General features: G+C 42.3%; 4 protein-coding genes across 5 annotated transcripts in view; 2 read left to right on the top strand and 2 right to left on the bottom strand.

The window, feature by feature from the left end:
* Positions 1-482, bottom strand: part of LOC111868484 (venom carboxylesterase-6) — a 36,097-nt gene extending 35,615 nt beyond the window's left edge. Inside the window, exon 1 of the mRNA XM_023859150.2 lies at positions 439-482. The gene's annotated coding sequence lies outside the window, so the exon portion shown is untranslated. The remainder of the gene's footprint in view (positions 1-438) is intronic.
* LOC111868486 (asparagine synthetase [glutamine-hydrolyzing]) overlaps positions 1-21,075 on the top strand; it is a 197,989-nt gene that overhangs the window by 108,917 nt on the left and 67,997 nt on the right. The window lies entirely within an intron of this gene.
* Positions 7,231-13,162, top strand: LOC111868483 (pre-mRNA-processing factor 6). The gene is made up of 2 exons (XM_023859148.2): positions 7,231-10,321; positions 13,080-13,162. The coding sequence occupies exon 1, from the start codon at positions 7,517-7,519 to the stop codon at positions 10,313-10,315; it is 2,799 nt and encodes a 932-aa protein (XP_023714916.1). The 5' UTR covers positions 7,231-7,516; the 3' UTR covers positions 10,316-10,321; positions 13,080-13,162.
* LOC111868488 (facilitated trehalose transporter Tret1) lies at positions 13,083-19,336 on the bottom strand. Its single transcript, XM_023859169.2, has 4 exons — positions 17,777-19,336; positions 16,782-16,908; positions 15,633-15,881; positions 13,083-14,105 (listed from the first exon to the last, which is right to left on the bottom strand). The coding sequence occupies exons 1-4, from the start codon at positions 17,786-17,788 to the stop codon at positions 13,084-13,086; spliced, it is 1,410 nt and encodes a 469-aa protein (XP_023714937.1). The 5' UTR covers positions 17,789-19,336; the 3' UTR covers position 13,083.

Raw genomic sequence — 21,075 nt, 5'->3', positions numbered from 1 at the left:
CCAAGTAGTTTCTTCCTCTACCGAAGCTGTACATGAATTTATCATTTCCTTTATACCTATTAATCACATTAAACTCTTAGGTACGCCGCACACCGGCATGCTTCAAGACATGTAACAGTCTAGACACATGTCTGCGACATGGCGCAAAAAACGAGCACAGTTGAAACGAATGAAATTATGAAAACAGCCGCACACCGGTCTGAGTCATGATGCTGACGTCAGCTTCATGCTGACGAATCAGGAATGAAGCAAGACTGCGTCTTTTGTCCCATGTCTTGATGCAGTAGGTGTGCGACCGCCCTTAGGCTAAGACCAGAAATTATGAAAATTCTCATTGTGCAGTTTACTTCGTGTGTCCCATGTCTATTTCCTTAAGTGGTTGGAGTCCCCGTTCCCCTCAATAGCATATGAGGCACACTAGCCACACTTGCTACTTACCGAGGGTCGCTACCGCCGTTGGTGCACTTCTAGATGAAAATAACTTAATTGGTATCTGCAACTTGCTTCTCATTCCGAGATATATAATGATTTGGCACGCATTTTTATAGCCTTGAACTCAAAAGTCAAGGACACAGTCTGCAGGCAACAATCATATACATGCATTATAATTATGCAAGTCTGCCAGAACTCCTTAGAAATTAATTGAAATTCCGTTGAATTTTATGCAACAATGGCGACTGCGAAGAGAAATATCTTCTGGGATGTGACGCCGTGTAGTGCGGTAGAACTTCTACACGGTGTCACAACCAAAAAAATATAACTCTTAGCAAAAACTTCATGGTAGAAGTGAGATCTGAGGTTCATGAGTAGGTGATTATTTTCTGGGTTGTTACGCCATGTAGTCTGAGAGATAGGTAGGTCTTCGGAGGGTTTGTTCTGAAGGCAGCAGGTTCCTCGGAAACGATGGTATATATCTACCAAACTACAAGAGCTCACATCCCAGAACACCGTAAGATCGGTCTCCTTGGTACACCTCCGCGGCATCCTTCCTCCATCCAACAGCTGTAATCACCGCCCCTTTATTTCTTATCACACTTCTCCTCACTTCTACCCACGCGGTACCCGGAAACCAAGCATAAAAACACGGTCTTAGTTTCTCTCTCTCTTTTTTTTTGTATATTTACGTTCAAATACATCAGAGTCCCTTTGACAAGGTCGTACCCGCACCATGTATAAATTTACTCTCCGACATCTGGTGAGAAACCAAAAAGAAGAGCGGGGAAAATATTAATGAAAAAAGAAAGACTTTTCCGCTTGTCGGCTTTGGATTCTTCGCCCTTCACGAAAGAGTAGACCAGTGACTTTTTTTTTTCGGCCCTGGTAATGGTTAATAAGTTTATAACGACGTACAAGAAAACAGTACTACTACTGTTGCTGCTACTACAACTTCATTCACTCATTCATTCATTAATGGATCTACAGCCCTTTGTTGGACCCTGGCCTCTTCTTCAGTTTCGTAATCTTTTCCACACAGACGGTAGGACTCCTTGGACGAGGGATCAGCCCGCCGCAAGGCCGCTACCTACACACAGAATAAAGGCACGCACGCACACACACACATGCTTTGAGTGAGATTTGAACCCATGATCCCAACGTTCGAACAAGCGAAGACAGTTCATACTGTACTGTAACAAAATATTTATCCAAAGACGTCAAAGGACCATTAAGGACACCTGGTCACAGACGTAATGATAATATCGAGGTATGTTAGAGAAATGAGGTATCAGGTTGTGAAATTGATTCAGTTGGCTTGTGAAAGCGCCCAAGGGTGATTATTTACCGAGTTTTTTTTAATTCTCGTAGTGGGAAGTGGAGTCCAGCTGGGTCCACTCGGCACGGCGGCCACTGATTGGCCTATTGTACCTACTCCCGAGTGATTATGATGATGGAGAATTTGGTGGAATGAAGATTGGCAAGGGAAACCGAAGTACTCGGAGAATACCTGCCCCAGCGCCACTTTGTCCACCACAAATCCCACTTGACCACACCCAGAATCGAACTCGGACCGCCGCGGTGGGAAGCCAGCGACTAACCGCTTGAGCTATGGCGCGGTCTTACCGAGGGGTTACTCAGTGAAACTCTGGGATCATTTTCAGGCATCTTTTAAAAGCATGTAACGAAGGCTGTGGCGGTATTCTAATGAGAATGCAGTGCACTCCACTGCACTAAACACCAGCACCCACACCTGAAAGAATTATTTGGGTGGGATGAAGCTTCACGCATTTTAAACCTCGAACTTTCTAAGCACGAGTGTTCAGTTTGTCGCTTCGGCTCTTTTATTCAGGAGTGGGGCAGGCGGTAGCGTAGTTGTTTGAGCCGTTATGCTGCAAGCCAGAACGGCGCGGTTTCGATTCCCTGTGAGGTCATCGGATTTTTCAATTCTTCTAATCCTTCCAGCCGCACTATGACCCTGGGATTCAATCAGCCTCTAACAGAAATGAGTACCAGGAATCTTCCTGGTAAGTAAAGGGCGACCGGTGTTTAAGGCTGACAACCTCACCAACATCTGTGGGCTTATTGGCTAGAAAATATGGAAACCTCGACGTCTCAAAACTCTATGGGCTTCCATGGCCTGTTACAGGGATACCTTTACCTTTTACCTTTCGTGTGGTTTCGAAGAGAAAATTCTCCGTCTCTGTAGAGATGGAACCCTTTTAGACGAACTGGATACTGCAGTACTAAAGATGATGATGATGACGACAACAATACTTGAAGACAGAAAAGGAACGTTTTTGCTGATTGACATTTTTGTGTCATGTGATAAATATGTTATGAAATGTTGAAGTACAAATATACACTAATTGGAGCACAGCAGAAGTGGACTACGAAAGTGAAGGTGGATACCAGCTGTCACTGATGTCGCTTGAAGGTTGTCGAGATCATTTCAGAAACTCTTAGAAAACGTCTGTGGTAAACATTCTAGAGCGAAATTATAGAACACGAGCATTCAGGAAACAGTAAACATCTTGAGGAAGATATTAACAGAGAACTTTATTTAATTTCGTAATTAGCCATGGCTCATAGACGGGATATCCTGTAATAACGTGTAAAATATAATTGTAATAATAACAACAAAAATATATTTATTTGTTTATTTATATGCTGACCTAACAGCCAAATGACCAATTACAAATAAGCACGAGTATAAAGGACCAAACACACACACACACAACAAAACAAAACAAAGGAACTCCGTGGTTTTAGTCCGTAAGCGAACTATACCGACCGAGCGACCGCCCCTTGTCGCCTCTGTGGTCTAGTGGTCAGAGTTCCTGGCTACAGATCCAGAAGTCCGGGTTCGATTCCCGGCGCTACCAGATTTTCTGAGAAGTAGTGGGTCTGGAACGGGGTCCACTCAGCCTCGTGAGGATAATTATGGAGCTATTTCAAGTAAATAGCGGCTTCGGTCTATAAAACTGAAATTAACGGCCGTGGGGATTTGTTGCGCTGACCACGCGACACCCTCTGTCCGCTAAAGTTGACACACACACAAATTAAAGAAAAATTGCGATTTATATCATTTAGATAGTAATAATTCCATTGACTCACATCGAAATTTTCGTTAAGAGGCGAGAAATAGAAATTGTGCCTTCACGCGGAATACAATTAAAATTCGAATAAGCAAAATTGCCATGGTTTTTGTAAAATACTTTTTGAGGCTTAATTTTCGTTGTAAATATATCACCGTCCCTAAACACACCATTAGCAGCTTTTGCGTATCTAGCAGAAGAACAATCTGTACTTGAAGAGCTGACATTGAACACAGAATAATCTCTGACATACTGAGAAAAGAGACTAACAGTATCTAGGAAGGAAGGACGGGCTTTGAGATAAGGGCAAACTTCAACGAGGAACGGTGCATCAAGGTAATGCCACTTCTTACGTAAAGTGTGGAGCTATGAGCATTGAAAAACATTAGCATAACTTGTAATGGACGTGGAGGAGTAATAGATTAAAACAGCACGCAACAACATAATTAAGTAAAGCTATCTCTGTAACAGGCCGTGAAGGCCCATAGGGTTGTGAGACGTTGAGGGTCCCACATTATCTAGACAATCGGCTCAAAGATGGCGGTAAGGTTGTCAGCCTTACGCGCCGGCCGCGCTTTACTCCCAGGAAAATTATTTACTTAATTCCTGGTACTCATTTCTGTTAGAGGCTGAGTAAACCCCAGGGCCATAGTGCGGCTGGAAGGATTAGGTCAATTAAAAAAAAAATCCAATGATCTCATCGGAACTTGAACCCGCGACCTTCTGGCTTGCAGCATAGCCCCTCAACCAACTAAAATAATAATAATAATAATAATAATAATAACAACAATAGCAACAGCAACAATAACAACAATGATGTCGTTTTTCGATTTTTTTTTCTTGCCGCGCTACAGCCCCAATTTGGGCCTAGGTCTACCTCCATGAAACTCTACGTTTCACTTCGGTTTACTAGATTTTACACATTCGGTACGACTCCTTGGACGGATGATCAGCTCGTCGCAAGGCCTATACCTGTACACAAACACAGAAAAACGCACATACACAAGAAACACTAAACATCCATGCCCTGAGTGGGATTCGAACCCACGATCCCGGCTTCCGAGCGAGCGAAGACAGTACATGCCCTAGACCGCTCGACTACTGTGACCGGCCTTTCGAATATTTACCAGACATTGTTTAACAGCCCTGTAAGCTAGCTATGATGAAGAAAGTGATAAGGTCAGACAAATTGATTGCACTGGGGCAATGCACCCTGGTGCGCGTAGGAGTACAAGTGGAACGCGAAAGTCCGACTGCGCAGTAACAGCAGTCATTCATTAATTTGTTTATATTACGAAACTCCTTTCGCTGAGTTGCGCTGGTCATGAGCTAGACCCAACAACTGGCGTCTCATTGGCCTAGGGTAGGAGACAGGGAAGGTCAGTGCTTCATAGGGCATTGGGAATGGGATAAGGATTTGCTCCTTTTGCTGGACTGAAACTTCAAGGTGACTTCCTATAATTGACCATCAACACATGCGGAGATGGTCAATTACAAGAAATGACCTTGGCAACACACACCGTGGACACGAGTTCATTCAAGACGTGAAACGTCCAAGTCAAAGCTTAATTCCTTCTTCATTGCATCATGGCATAGGCAATGTAGCATGTTTTGACTTCTCATATGCATTTTGTATTTCCCAAGGTCATTATCGGTCTCGGGGTCTTTTTCATTTATACTGTAGAATTTTCTTCTGTATGTTTTAATCTGTCACTCCATCCAAATGTTTATCCAGTTTTGTCTATGTTTATACATTATAACCGTCGTTTGCCCTAACGTTGGGCACCATTTTACTCTTGTAATCGACCCACTCAATAAGACTTCAATCCCCACACGTTGGTCGTCAATTTACTCTAATCGTCGATAGCCCTTACGTTGTGCTCCAACTTCTTGTGGTAACCGCCCGTTGTCTCCACTTACTTTAACTGTCGTCTCCGGCCGTCCGCTGGCTTTACCCTGCTCCACGTATCACCGTTTACACACCCCTGATCGTTGTTATAATAGGTTGTAATTTGGGCGTCAGTAAACTGATACTTTCAGTTTACTGATTCACGAAAGAGGTGAAGGATTCATGAGGGGTTGCTGTGGGATCCCGGGTTCGATTTCCGGCGCTACCAGATTTTCTGAGTTGTAGTGGGACTGGAACGGGGTCCACTCAGCCTCGTGACGATAGCTGAGGAGCTACTTGAATGGAAAAGTAGTGTCTACGGTCTAGAAAACCGAAATTAGCGGCTGTCGGGATTTGTTGCGCTGACTACGCGACACTCTCTATCCGCTAAAGTTGGCACTAACTTCGCCGACAAGAGGCGGTCGCTCTGCTGCTCGTTCGTTCGGTCGGAAGGAAGGAATTACCAACGCATATTGGAAGTAAATTACTAGTGGAAGCTCGAGAATTTGCTTCTACGTATATGACTGTTGAGAACTATAGTTATCAGAGTCTTGGGCCACTGGAAATAGATTCCTTAAAATGACGCGTTCTGAAGCTACCGGTGTCTATTCCCATTTCCAGCCCCAGTGCTATTTCTTTTTAAAATTGTCGATCATGTCATTCCATCTTTTGAAGTTCTTAAGACACCACATGTATTACACTAAGTGATTTTGTTCTCAGAAACGGCAGTGAGCGTCGCAGTAAGGATTTGTATCTTTTAAATCATCTTCCACACATTACTTATAAACACTGATACAATTATTACCTGAAAAACACTAGCAGAAGAAGATTGAGGTAAGATTCGAGCGAGATGTGTGTAGTATCTTTCTCTTAAGTCAGCGATCCGCAATTCCGAGAGATGCTTATGGAAGGGAGGATTAAATACGGGAACAATTAACTATTTCATCTAAATTTTACATTAAAAATCTATTACTCTCTCTTGGCCTCTCACCCCCCCCCACCCACCGATTTGGAACGACTNAAGACAATAACTAAGACCCCTATAATGTTACTTACGGCATCGACTATCGTCGCTAACGTAGTAATGGCTTTTCCTTAGTTCCTCCTAGGAAAGCACCTAGAAAAACAATTAAGGCCACGGTTTTCTGGGACGTGGCTACCTTCAGCTTTAGGGTGTGCGTTCAACCCTGAAGATAGAAACAGTGTATTTGTTCACTGTTTCTTGTGGGTAGAGGGGAGCATATGCCGAAACTAGAACGTACTTTGGAAAAGCATCTGAAGAAACATGTCCGCTACTACATTAGATCTGGAGCCAAATCAGGGAACGCCGTTAACAGCAAACAGACCTTGGACAGAATTGTGCCGTTACTGAAGAAATACGAAGTCAGTATTAAAGAAATAATATAATGGAATTCACCAATTGAGAAATATATGTAAAGAATTGCAGGAGATCCGTGGAGCACATCGACAATGTTCTTGGGCTACCTTTATGTAGTTGTGACATCCTCCTTATCGTAGGAAGACAATCTGATGCAAATATATTTTGTGTTATATTTTAATTACGTATCATGAATCGAGCGGCTCACGATCCACTAGTTGTTAACTTTTCTTCATGAAGATGAAAATATTCTAGTAATGAGCTGTTGTTTGTATCCCTGAATGTGGTATGTGAATTTTTTAATACAAGTAAGCCGCTCAACTTGTGTTTTTGTTTTTCTTTTGTCTGTGATTCAACCTACTACGGTCAACTACTATCAACCACCATCTTGAGACTCCGCGATGCCAGCGCTGCCACGAGGAATGTTATGAAGTTACAATTACGGATGGTTAGTGTGTGTGGATCGTGTGGATAATATTTTCTCGTGTTACGTACGTAACTTGTTTCTGTTATTCCTAGGCCATTTCCATTGTGCTGGTTCCTCAGCGATGGACGATATATAACACGTTACAATATGAAACAGTAGAGGGATTGTTAAAGTTGTTATCGTAAATGAAATTGGTCTTCGCTTTGTTTAGAACATTTACTGTGTGACGTTTGGTAAAAAGTGTTTGTAAAGAACATTTACTGTTTGACGTTTTAGTAAAAGGTGTTTTAAAAATGGCTGTACCCCCAGCAGCATTGGTAAACAGGAATAAGAAACATTTTATGGGAGTTCCAGCTCCTTTAGGTTATGTTGCTGGCGTTGGACGAGGTGCAACTGGCTTCACAACTCGATCTGATATTGGTCCTGCCAGAGATGCAAACGACGTGTCCGATGATAGACATGCACCACCAAGCAAACGCAAGAAAGGCCATCAGAAGGAGGAGGAGGAAGATGATGATGAAGATCTAAACGATTCCAACTACGATGAGTTTTCAGGTTATGGGGGATCTTTGTTTAGTAAGGATCCATACGACAAGGATGATGAGGAAGCGGATGCCATCTACGAAGCCATCGATAAACGAATGGATGAAAAAAGGAAAGAATACCGAGAAAAGAGACTGAAAGAGGAGTTGGAAAGATATCGACAGGAACGCCCCAAAATCCAACAACAGTTTAGTGACTTGAAGCGAGGTTTGGTGTCGGTTACAGAAGATGAATGGCGTAACGTTCCCGAGGTGGGTGATGCAAGGAATCGTAAGCTGAGAAATCCTCGTTCTGAAAAATTCACCCCCCTGCCAGACTCGGTCCTGGCTCGTAATCTAGGTGGAGAGACTGCTACTGCCATCGACCCTGCTAGTGGACTTGCTAGTGCTTTTCCATCTGGGACAGCTACAGGTATGCTTACCCCTACTGGAGACCTGGACTTGTGTAAGATTGGACAGGCACGTAACACATTGATGAACGTTAAGCTGAGTCAAGTGTCTGACTCTGTTGAAGGCCAGACAGTTGTGGATCCAAAAGGTTACTTGACAGATCTCCAGAGTATGATTCCTACATATGGTGGGGACATAAATGATATTAAAAAGGCCCGTTTACTTCTTAAGTCTGTACGTGAAACAAATCCAAATCATCCACCTGCTTGGATTGCCTCTGCCAGGCTGGAGGAGGTTACTGGGAAGGTACAGGCCGCTAGGAACCTTATTATGAAGGGCTGTGAGGTAAATCCTAAGTCTGAGGACCTTTGGTTGGAGGCAGCTAGGTTGCAGCCACATGACACTGCACGAGCAGTAATTGCCCAAGCTGTACGGCACATTCCGACATCTGTCCGCATCTGGATTAAAGCTGCAGATTTGGAGCAGGAGATGAAGGCAAAGCGTCGGGTGTATCGCAAGGCGCTAGAGCATATCCCCAACTCAGTTAGACTGTGGAAGGCAGCTGTGGAGCTTGAAGATCCAGAAGATGCCAGGATTCTTCTCAGCAGAGCAGTAGAGTGTTGTCCCACTAGTGTGGACCTGTGGCTAGCCCTAGCCAGGCTTGAGACATATGAAAATGCTCGTAAGGTTTTGAATAAAGCCCGTGAGAACATCCCAACAGATCGTCAGATTTGGACCACAGCAGCAAAGCTGGAGGAGGCAAATGGTAACAATCACATGGTGGACAAGATTATTGAAAGGGCCATAACATCTCTGACTTCTAATGGTGTGGAGATTAATCGCGATCATTGGTTCAAGGAAGCAGTTGAGGCTGAGAAGTCTGGTTCTGTGCACTGCTGCCAGGTGCTGGTCCGGGCCATCATTGGTCAAGGCGTGGAGGAGGAGGATAGAAAGCATACTTGGATGGAGGATGCTGAGGCATGTGCGGCGCAGGGAGCGTATGAATGCGCACGGGCTGTATATGCCCATGCACTGGCCACATTCCCCAGTAAAAAATCTATTTGGTTGAGAGCAGCCTACTTTGAGAAGAATCATGGCACACGAGAATCATTGGAGGCACTGCTGCAGCGTGCTGTGGCCCACTGTCCCAAATCTGAAGTGCTGTGGCTGATGGGAGCCAAATCCAAGTGGATGGCAGGGGATGTGCCAGCTGCTCGTGGCATCCTCTCACTTGCATTCCAGGCCAACCCTAATTCAGAAGAAATCTGGCTCGCTGCTGTCAAGTTGGAGTCTGAAAATTCAGAGTATGAACGAGCACGTCGTCTGCTAGCTAAGGCCCGCGCTTCTGCCCCAACACCAAGAGTAATGATGAAATCTGCAAAACTGGAATGGGCCCTAGACAATCTGGATCAGTCCCTCATGTTACTGGAGGAAGCCATAAAGGTGTTCCCTGAATTTGCCAAGCTGTGGCTTATGAAGGGGCAGATAGAGGAGCAGCAAGGGAAGGTGGACAAGGCATGGGAGACTTACAATGCTGGCATCAAGAAGTGCCCCACCTCAGTACCTCTCTGGAAGCTCTTGGCATCCCTGGAGGAGCGGAGGGGTATGCTGACGAAGGCACGGTCTGTTCTTGAGAAAGGGCGACTACGAAATCCAAAATGTGCACAGCTGTGGCTGGAAGCTATTAGGTTTGAGTTTCGTGCTGGACTGCGAGACATAGCAAACACTCTGATGGCAAAGGCTCTTCAGGAATGTCCCAATGCCGGTATCCTGTGGGCAGAAGCAATATTCCTTGAGTTACGACCGCAGCGCAAGACGAAGAGTGTGGATGCTCTGAAAAAGTGTGAGCATGACCCACACATCCTTTTGGCTGTTTCAAAGTTATTTTGGTGTGAGAGAAAAATACAGAAATGCAGGGAGTGGTTCAACAGAACAGTGAAAATTGAGCCGGATTTGGGAGATGCATGGGCCTATTTTTACAAGTTTGAGCTGCTCAATGGTTCTGAAGAGCAGCAGGAGGAGGTAAAGAAACGGTGTGTTGCTGCTGAGCCCCACCATGGTGAACATTGGTGTAAGGTGTCAAAGGACATACGCAACTGGCGTCTCAATTCAGACGATATCCTTGTGATGGTGGCCAAAGACCTCCCAATTCCAGTATAAAGTGAGGTGTGTAGTTTCTGTTTTTCATAACATACTTTTGTACACTACCAGCTGAATGGAAGGCATGGTAACCATTTTTGTTTTCTCTGTGTTTAGAAAAGTGGTAACTAGTTTGTTAGTGCTATATAATACACTTTGCTGTTAACCTTTTGATTGGTAATGTATGTGGTAAAAATGTAAATTAATATACATTATTTGCCTGATGTGCATAAACAAAACATATATAGGGTAGTTAATTTCTCGCTCCGCCCACGTTTCAGCTAGAGAACTGCTCAGTGGATTTAGGTTAAGTTTGATATGAATGTCATCAGAAACCACCCAAAACTTGTAACTTTTAAGTTCATATAAGTGGTAATACAACATGGTACATGTACTTTCTAAGTTGGATGCTACACTAGTGCCAGTTCAGAAATGCTGTAACTATAGCACGCAGTAGTAACCCTAGGAATCACAGTATCGATCATTGTAATTAATATTGTTAGTGTCTTTGTCAAAACTACATGGGCCAACAAGAGGCATTAGGAATTCCATAGTTCCAAGAATGTGTGGGAACTGCCCACGCAATGTTATATAAAAAAAGTGAGGTATGGGTGTTGCAAGCAATAGTATTGTTGGTACTATACTATTAGTCTTCAGTTCTTCAAACCGAAGTGTGTTGGACTGCATAGAAAACATGTTGCTGTCCATGTTGTTGTGGGGTTTGCCAAGCAACAGCTGTTTACTTGCCATTGCTAAGCAGTGACACTTGCGTTGTCTCTGTAATGTGTGCTTGAATGTGGCAGTTCCCACAAATGCATATGGAAACTGTGTGTACTCCTGTACCGATTGCAGCATTCTGGTCTCATGTGGCTACTTTTAAGATAATCTGCCCCTACCAGGAAGACTGTCCTGCTGTATGCTGGTTGGGAGTTCCGTACTATAGTCTCTACTGTGGTCAGGCCCTCATGTGATTTGAGGGTCTCATTATGATGAATATTGTATTCCGATGTGTGATGCTATGTATTCTGGTAATTGTTTGCCAGTGTCTGCAGAAACATGCTGCTTCCCTCTTCAGAGTACTGCTATGCTGTTACATCCCAGAAGACTGCATGCTTTATTGTAATAAAATTTGACCCCTAGACACATCTAATTCATTATGGTCAGTATTTGTAACTTGTGATCCTTGTAGATTCTAAAGAGTACCGAGGTTCGCATATTACTGCGTTTTTGGACTTTGTCCATTATCCAGTGTTCTAGAACTAGAAAAATTCTCAGAAATTGGATCTGTTTCTGTCCTCGTGTGAAGGGAAGGGGGAATCCAGTGATTGAGGTTAACCCTTTTTAAGGGATCCAACAGAGTAGGTGTCTTCCTCCCCTCACCTGAGGATGGAAACAAGTCCAGTTTCCAAAATATTGTTTTTTCTAGTTTCTAGAATACCAGACATTGGACAAAGTCCAAAAACCTAGTAATTCTAATGTGATTCTGGCATCACAGTTTTTTCTTCTGGCATCATTTCTACTTTATATGTATCTGTGTATGCAGAGTCTTCAGTCTCTTTCTTCTTTCCAGAGGCTCTTTTGATTACTTTCCAGTTTTTTCTTTTCTTTGTGAGGTCATCTGGATCATCTCATAGATCTGTTTCCCTTAAACGTTAATTTGAATATCCATCTTAATATTATCATTCTATTCAGTCTTTTTACAAACCATTGTAATCAGTTCTGTAAGTCTATTAAGAAATATCTTAATTCCAACTTTTCTAAAAATCTCTCTTATTTCTGTCCCTTCTTTTTTTGCCTCAGTACTTTCCAGAAATTTTGAACCCATTGCCTTCTATTGTAAATCACTAATAAGAGCTGCTAGCCTGCAGCTAGTACACTGTTGATGATGCAATTTATTTTATTTTTCCCATAATCAGGAAATGCAAAGTGTATACACTTTAAATTAATGCCAGTGTAAATCCAGGAATAACAGCAAGTGATGGGTGACCCAGACAAAGCATATTTTTATCAAAGTGAAGTTAAAAATACTTCTCTGTCCTTGATGTTCATCAAAGGGCTGAAGATTGATGTGTAGACTCACTGATCAGTGTTGTGATCTAGTAGCATTGTGATGTCTCTTGCTGAACTTATAGAAATGCACTCAGTGAGCAACATCCATTACATCATAATTTTTAAGTAGAGACCCCATTGTTTTTGTTGACATTAGTCTCTGTTACATGCTCATGTTGTGCTTAAAGATTCTGATTTGTTGTACATTTTCCCTTGTATGTATGAAATAAATGCATAAGATTTTACTGGATCAGAATATAACCTTTTATTTGTGATTTAAATACAGACTCTGTGAGTAATTATACTGTCAGATGGTAGAAAGGTTAATGAATAATGCATTGGAAAGGATGTGGAAGGCAGTGGTTGAGGCATAATTTGAGGTAGTATCCTGGCCTTTACCTGTGGACTATAGGCAGGATGATTAGTAGGGTGTGATATTCAGCAGGGGTAGAACTAGTTCACCGTATACAACTCTGAATGAATGTTCTGTGACCCCCACCCAGCCTCCTAAGCAAGGAGTATGGGTGTCTCTTCCCACTGGGTGAAGTGACTGGGTGACAGAGCTTACCTGTCCCCTTCATATAGTGCTGAGGTTAAGAATGCATATGGATATACCTCTGTTCTCCCATTTCAGAATGGCATGGTACTTAGTTAAGCTTATTACTTTTGGTAAAATGAAGATGAACTATTATTGGCTCGTATTAGTTACCATTCTCTGTGTGTATCTTGTCTATAGGCATTTACAGCACGTCTGTGACATCATCGCATGTCACGTTTGTTCTGGGTCCATGCCTGTTGATCTCTGGGACTACCACAAAGACAGTAAGAATCAGTCCAGTGGCTGATGTTCCAGCATAAAACCAGAATGTTCCAAATGGATGGATTGTGTCTATCATGAACACTAGAAATTTGTCAGCAGTTATTTCCAGTAACCAGTGAAGTCCCCCTGTGAGGCTGATGATTGAGGGACGGAGAGGTGTTGGAGTGAAATGAAAGGCAGTAATAAAAGCTTGGGACCCAACTCCAAACCAAAACACAGTTTGAAATAAGAGGTGTATCACTAGTGGCAACCATGGCACTGCCCACATCCAATTCTCACCTTGTTCCAGACAAAAGAGGCACATCCCTGTGGCACAAAGTGCTATAGATATCATTGCAGTTGAGGTGATGAGAGAGAGACATTGGAATGTACTTCTGCCTGCCACAAAAAGCATTCCTGATGCAATGCCTACTGCAACAACTCGTATAGAGGCCCTCACGACAGACAGACTGATAGTTTTTTCAGTAATAAAGTCACCTGCAAACTTGAACACCCACTTTGAGTAGAAGTCATGTATGTGCACACCGCTTGCACCTGGCAAGCTCAGCAAACACGTTGCTACTGATAATGCACGGAGATATGTTTTCACAACTGCAGTGTTTGTCTTAGTGGCACAGAACTGTTCCTCATCCTTTTGAAACCAGAGTAGTAACTGATGGATATCATGGTATGTGTTGCTGTGCCCCTTCAGGAAGTGAAGTGATCCCTTTGCCTGTTCCACTCTCTGCCCAAAGAGTAGTAGCCATCGTGGAGATTCACTTGTGAGGCACAGACCAAGTGCAGACATTGTCATGATTGTAGCTGGGATGAGGTGCAAATACTGAGTGTTGGGTGAGATGAGGAAGATTTGTGCCAGCAGGTTTCCTATGGCAGCAGACAGCTCTGTGGTCACAATAAGGGCTGAGGCAGTTTTGGTGTTTGTATATATGTTTTGAGGTAAACCTGGAACATCGAAGCTTCATTAAGCATTCTCTTCACAGTGGATACAGGAAAGAGCTTGTTATACATTTTATAGAACTCTTAGAAGCCTGAAATTCATGTAAATAGTACAAGTATGTAGTATTTAAGAATATAGTTCATATCCCACAGAAAACTATTCATCTCTGTTACAAAGGCCAACAAATTAATGATGTTTAGGGAAGTAACCACCGTTTATTTTGAGAATCATACATAAATACACTCTGGGGAAAAGATGGAGAGTTATTTGAATGTTAAATTGTAGTGGTACATTTAGTAACCACTGTACTCTAAAGGCATAGTTAGGTCTATAAATTTTAGATCCAAAAAGGTTAATGTGTATTGGGAAAATTAATTTAATTTTGATTAATGTGCCACAATAAGTTGCTATTCTAGCCCATGTATCTTGATTTAAGAAAGTCTGGGAACATCTTACATAACCAGTACAAATTATTACTGCAATCTCTTCTGCAGTGGACCCAGAGTCTACTATACTGAGACTAGATCAATCCTATGCACAATTCCCTTGTGCTGTTATGTTTCCTTCTCCGTTGTACTTCACTATATTCCCCTCCATTCAAGCCATTATATTCACACAAATGCTGGAAGTAATAGCCTTTGTCAGTAACAAGTACTTTGGCTTGGTACACACCAAAAGAGGCTGGAGTGGAATAGAATGTTAGGCAGAAAGGGTGAATCCCCAAGTACAGCTACTCTCACCATCCAAGTGACTTTTCTGTAGCCTCAGTATAATTACGTAAAAAATCTATTTGCCAATATTTATGAAGCGTGTTTCCTGCAAATATTTTTGTACTTACTATTGAAGTCTGTTAACTATTCGCTTAGTAGGGGGTGGAGTCCAACTGGGTCCACTCAGCATGGCGGCCAATGATTGGCCTATTGTAGCCTGTTCCAGGTGATTATGATGACGGAGAATTTGGTGGAATGAAGATTGGCAGGGGAGACTGAAGTACTTGGAGGAAACCCGCCCCAGTGCCACTTTGTCTGCCACAAACCCCACTTGACCAGACCTGGGATCGAACCCAGTCCGCCACAGTGGGAAGCCAGCAACTAACCACTTGAGCTATGGTGTGGCCTATGTATGTTAACTAACTCATAGTGTGTGGGCAAAGTTGTATCTGTAGCCCTGTATTCACTGTTAATAATTCTGATATGGATGAAGGCTGTGCCATAGGTCAAATGGTTAAACACTGGTTTTTAACCATGAATCCATGGTTTAAATCGCAGGTGACTTCATGTGAGATTCATGGTAAATGAAGTGACATTTGAACAGGTTTTTTTTGTCAATTATCTCCCCCTGTAATCATTTCACCCTTGCTGCATACTCATCTGAGGTGTGTGATAGCAATGACTAGATATCATGTTGTCACAACAAGTTTGGCACTTCACTTCTGACTGACTCTTCACTGGGCACAGAATAAGGAAGTGAGTTGTCTTGGTAGTCCCGTCAAAGGGAAATGTTATACCATTTGTGACAGTGACAGGTCTTACGCATGATCTCCAAGAGGTAGATTGGTACAGCGGAGAAACTGACTCCCAGAGCAGCTCCCTGGAGGGTGACCCCCAACAGCAGGATAGGAGACACTGCTTTGGCTACGTGGTGGAACATAAACATGAGGCAACATCCAGCAGTGAGCAGTGGTGCCATCACAAGCTGCAGAGTGGCTCGGCGACCCAAATAATGTAGAGGAAGCCATGATAAAAGGCACCCAAGTAATGCACCAGCCATTGGAAACATCTCTGCAAGCATAATCAGACTGTACCAGTTCTTTTCTGTTGACATTTTGATTGTCATTGGGATTTTTTATACTCTGTTCATATTACTATGTTGGGACATGTTTTTATGGTATGAATTGTCATGGACACTGACCAATATTGTAGTATGTACACGTCTATGAGACACAGTCCCCTGACACATTCATGACCATGCCCAATACTGGGATGTTACCTGGAAGGCTAGCCATTTTTTCTACAAAAACTGGATTTTGAAGTTCTCTGTTCAAAGTGGAAGTGAACAAGTGAAAAACAGTTAGTAATGTCCATGTGTTTTGGCTCTTTAGTGATATCTGTATGAGGAATTAAATTTATTTTCAAGTGACAACAGCCCCATCACTTGATGGGATTGGCACTGGTACACAGTAAACTTAAATCCATCAAGCAACAGGATTGGCACTGATGAGTGCGGGTGACATGATAACATATCCAAGTATTAAAGCGCAGAATTAGTACCATCTGTGTCAGCTAGGTATAGGGTTGGAAGAGAGACCGCTGGCTTCTCTGGCAGTGAAGTAAATATTCAGCACAGGCTTTGTGTCCTTTGTAGCATTCATCTTGTTAAGGCACTTAGGTTATACAGAACTGAATGATAGGATCATTTATGAATTATAAAATTGTCAGGCCTGTGGTGGATGCAGCCACGACATATCCAAGCTTTTGAATCGTGAGGCTGAGGAAAACCACAGCCACCATATTCAAACTGTCTCTGTAGATCACCTAGCATCCTATCTAAAGGTTATTTGGAATTACAGAAGCTAGAACTTGAGGCTCACCATTCATCGACACCTAGTACCTCCAGTTCTGCTGTGCACCTTCAGAGCACAAAGCTGTAACTTTCAGACTGGTCTGAGTGTTGGAACATACCTATCCAGGCCCGTAATGCTGGACTGTCTGTTAGTTGACGAGATACTGTGGTGAGCTGCTGCTTGCTATACACTTGTGCGAAGCTGCATGCCAGGCAGCTTGAGCCACATAGAACCACAACTTTCAGCTGCAATATAAAGAAAACTAAGGTTCTCACAGCAGTCACTATTAAGATTAGTCTTCTGGGGTGTAGTGCCAGTAGTTCAGTAAATAGGTACAAGTGTTATGGAGGAACCTGCCTCCATCATTCGGTACATAATATCAAATTATAAGGCATTACATCCAAGAAGACTGCAGTTATAGTAAACAGAATTAATTCATATATATTGTGGCCTTTTAGGTTATGACACTGTTGTCTGGTAGGTAAGTACCGATATATCAGGCGAACACATTACTGTATCTTCAGGGCCAGGAGGAGGCAGTATGTTCCTCTAGAACCTTCTACCAGACTTCATGGTGTCATGACCCTGAAGCCCACAATATGAATTTGCAACAGTAAATTTGTACTTACAATAAATGGACATATAGATCAGTGACTTATCTGAATTCACAAAGAAGGTGCATGAAAATTGTTGTCCAACTGGAATACAGCTTTCCAGACTGCATTAAAAATATTTCACATAAAGGTTTGCCTGTAATAAGATAATTTTTGAGCATGTTCATCTGCAAGTAATGCTCCAGATTCTTTATTCAGAATGTTCTCAGTTTGAATCTCAGCTAAGACACTGGCTATCCTGACTGAGCTTTTTCATGGTTTTCCTCGGTCCCCCTGGCAAATGCCGGGATGGTACCTCAGGTGGGTCATGAGTACGTCCTTTTGATTCTTTTTCAGTTCATAAGTCATCTGACACTGCATAGTCTAGTTACTGAAGTAATAAACTGCAAAGAAAAAACAAATTGACACCTTCTTCGTATGTCTTGACCAAAGCATAGTGTAAGACTTCCTGAAATGTCCATATACGTTTATGATAATACATTATGCACTTTCTAGTTACCTGCCACTTCATGGCTGCTGCTGTCTTTGCACATGTTCCCCCAGACACTGGTCACTGCACTACATCTCTCTGTCCAAGATTCTGAGTCACAGTGATCCGGTACAGTTTACACTATCAAGGCCATATCTGTCTTTCACTTTCTTCTTCACAACATGAGTACACCACAAGACAATATCAAGCCAACTTCTGTGGCTAGGTTTTCTGGTCTCTGGAGTCTGTGTAGCTCATTTAGTATAGTGACTAGACTACAGGCTGGACAACTGAGGTTACATTTCTGACAGGGGCAGAGACTTTTCTCTTCACCACTACCTCCATCTGAACCCATCCATCCACCTTCAAGTCCACTTCCCCCCAAGTGCTGAGGTTAAGAATTTGTGGAGTTATACCTCTGCTGTCCTATATATTTTCATAGCATGATGAATTAAGTTCGGTTTTTGGACCCACTGATCCTCGTAACCAATGAATACTTGGGACACTTTTCTCAGGGCAAAGTGGTTGAGGCATGAGGCTGGCTGATCATCTCGCATGCAGTGCTAAGTGTGAGGAGCTTTACCTCCACTCTCCCATATGTCTCCATGCCATGGTACCTGGTTAAGTATAGGGGCAAGTTTACTGTGTGTCTGTGGTCTTAATTTATTGATATAAATGTCTTTTCATGGGAGGACATCATTTTCTTCACTTCCTGTATCATTTAACAGCAATTGGACTGAATCTGTTTAATGTAAGATTTTGAAATGTTGTATTACAATGTGTGAAAGATTCGGTTTTTATTCATGAGGCCGAGATGTACAGGACACATAGAATTTCTTGGAAAATTGAGAAATATATGCAAAAGTTTGATTGAAAAACTTGAAAGAAAGAAACAACTGAGTAGACCTAGGCATAGATGGGAAAATAATAATAATAAAATGTATCAAAAATAAATAGGGTATGAAGGTGTAGACTCAATGGAAATTATACAGGATATGCTTGAATGTGAACACAGTAATGAACATTTGGGTTCTATAAAAGCAGGAAATTTATTGATCAGCTGAGCGATTATCAGCTTTCAAGGAAGATCCTGTACCTAGGAGTCTGTTCAGTTTTATTATAAATATTGACAGACAGCTGAGTCATTGGGATGGATGGCTATGATTCAGTCATCTGCAATGTCTCTGGGATAATTGTAAAGATTACTGTGTTATGAGATGTGACACAAAGCAGTCTGGTACATGTTCACTTACATTTTGGAGGAACATGTCCTCATCAGAGTGAAGGTCTATCAGACTACACGGCATCAAATCCCAGAAGATAATAATCTTAATAGTCTCTGACATGAGAACCTCAAATGTAAATGAGATTATTTGTTATAACACCAAAAATGCTGTTGGTAACACCCCTGCTTCATATTCAGGAGGGTATTTTATATTTTTGTTTGGAGAGTGAATAAGTTCTGTGGTTTTAGTGCCTCCAAATAAATGCCAGGATGGAACATCAGATTAGTACATGACTACTCCCACATCAGGGGCATGCAGTAGTGTAGTTGCTTGAGGCACTGTGTTACAAGCTAGAAGTTCATGGGTTCGATTCTGGATGAGGTCATTGGATTTTTTTTTCAATTTACCTAGTTCTTCCAGCCGCACTGTGGCCTTGGGGTCAACTCAGCCTCTAACAGAAATGAGTACCAGGAAACTTCCTGGGAGGTGAATGGCGGCTGGCACATAGGGCTGACAGCCTAACCACCATTTCTGGCCTGATTGTCTAGAAAATGTGGGAGCCTCAACATCTCAACCTTATGGGCCTTAACAGCATTTTACAGGGATAGCTTTACTTTTTTACCTACTCACACATCCTTTCCAGTTCAGTATTTACCCACATCATATAACACAACATAATGTGAGATGTTTAAAACGTTAAATAAACCATAAGTAAATAAACTGCCACTGTTGCTACAAATATTTTGAGCACCTGTGCTATTGCTGTTACTACTGTCATTCACCATTGTTATTATCATCATCATTATCAATCTTAAATTGCTACTGTTGTAGCCATATTATTGGCCAGCCCTAAGCCAGGCTAGTGTAACACAGCCTCATGATGACATTATGGAAGGAAGAATGTAGTGTCACATTTTTAACGAGCTCAAATGGACAGCAATTTTGTCTCAGTCTAGAGGGAGGGTGATTTATTGGCCTCTCAGCTAACTCACAGCTGAGGGAATGAGTGAATGTCTTCACTTGAATGACTCATGTTCTTTATCCTCAGTTGTATCACACTGTCAGACACACAGTACTTCAAGGCAGACCATGTGATAGTTCAAACAGTTAATTGGTGGCCTCTCCCCTTGACAGCCCAGCTTTAATTTCAAAAGTTCATGTGGGATCTTTGGGAGGAAAGTGGAAATAGAACAGATTTTCTCTGAGTACTTCAATGTCCCCTGCTAATTCTTATTCTACCAAATTGTTGGGGTTGGGTTGGTACAGTAGGCCACTTAAGGTCTAAGTACCAAAATGACTCATTCTCACCCCACTCTAACTAGCTAACTGATTATATGGAGTTGAGTCCTTCTTGAGAAGCTGCCAGTCGCTCAGTTACTCAAGAATTTCCCAACATTTTATGGAACCCAAAAGCTCATTACTCTGTTCACAAGAGCCTTCAACTGGTCCTCATCCTGAGCCAGATCAATCGATTCCATACCACCCCATCATATTTCTCTAAGATCCATTTCAGTATTATTCTTCCACCTGTGTCTTTGTCTTCTTAGTGGTCTCTTTCCTTCTGTATTTCCCATCATAATCATATATATATTCTTCTTGATGCATGCTACATGTCCTGCCCCTGTCATGCTCTTTGACTTTGATCATTCTAATTATACTTTGTGAAGAACAAAAGCTGTGAAGGTCCTCATTATGCAATATCACCCCCACCCTAAGAATAAAAAACATGATCCTTCAAGGTGAGGTGGATAAATACAAAGAGGGAGGTAGGAAAATATTACACATTGTTGGTATTGTGGAGAAAAGCCTGGAACAGTGGTGTAGACTAAGATGAACAGAACTGATGCTAGTAGAATAACTCAACAGTAAACTGGACATATATAGTTAAACATTTTACTAAACAGAAGAGAGTTACACAATGCAGGAACTGCAATACATACCTGCACATGCAGTCATGCACACGCACGCGCACACACAGAGCGAAAATGTGCGTGTTTCAACAAAATCCAGCAAATTTGAACTAGTTTAAACAAAAATTTAAGAGAGTGAAGTAGAAAAATCAATACAGCCTAGCAACTACATGAAAATATCTACCTGATGATG

Source organism: Cryptotermes secundus, unplaced genomic scaffold (assembly GCF_002891405.2).
Source record: "Cryptotermes secundus unplaced genomic scaffold, Csec_1.0 scaffold203, whole genome shotgun sequence".
Classification (NCBI taxonomy): domain Eukaryota; kingdom Metazoa; phylum Arthropoda; class Insecta; order Blattodea; family Kalotermitidae; genus Cryptotermes; species Cryptotermes secundus.
The sequence above is the reverse complement of the archived record's forward strand: the minus strand, read 5'-3'. Positions and strand labels throughout refer to the sequence as shown.

Coding starts and splice junctions, on each gene's coding strand:
- LOC111868483 (XM_023859148.2), top strand. CDS start 7,517: ATGGCTGTACCCCCAGCAGCATTGGTAAACAGGAATAAGAAACATTTT.
- LOC111868488 (XM_023859169.2), bottom strand. Junction 15,882..16,781: donor AGCATTACGGGCCTGGATAG/GTATGTTCCAAC, acceptor TTATGCTTGCAG/AGATGTTTCCAATGGCTGGT. Junction 14,106..15,632: donor CTACCTCTTGGAGATCATGC/GTAAGACCTGTC, acceptor TCGATGTTCCAG/GTTTACCTCAAAACATATAT.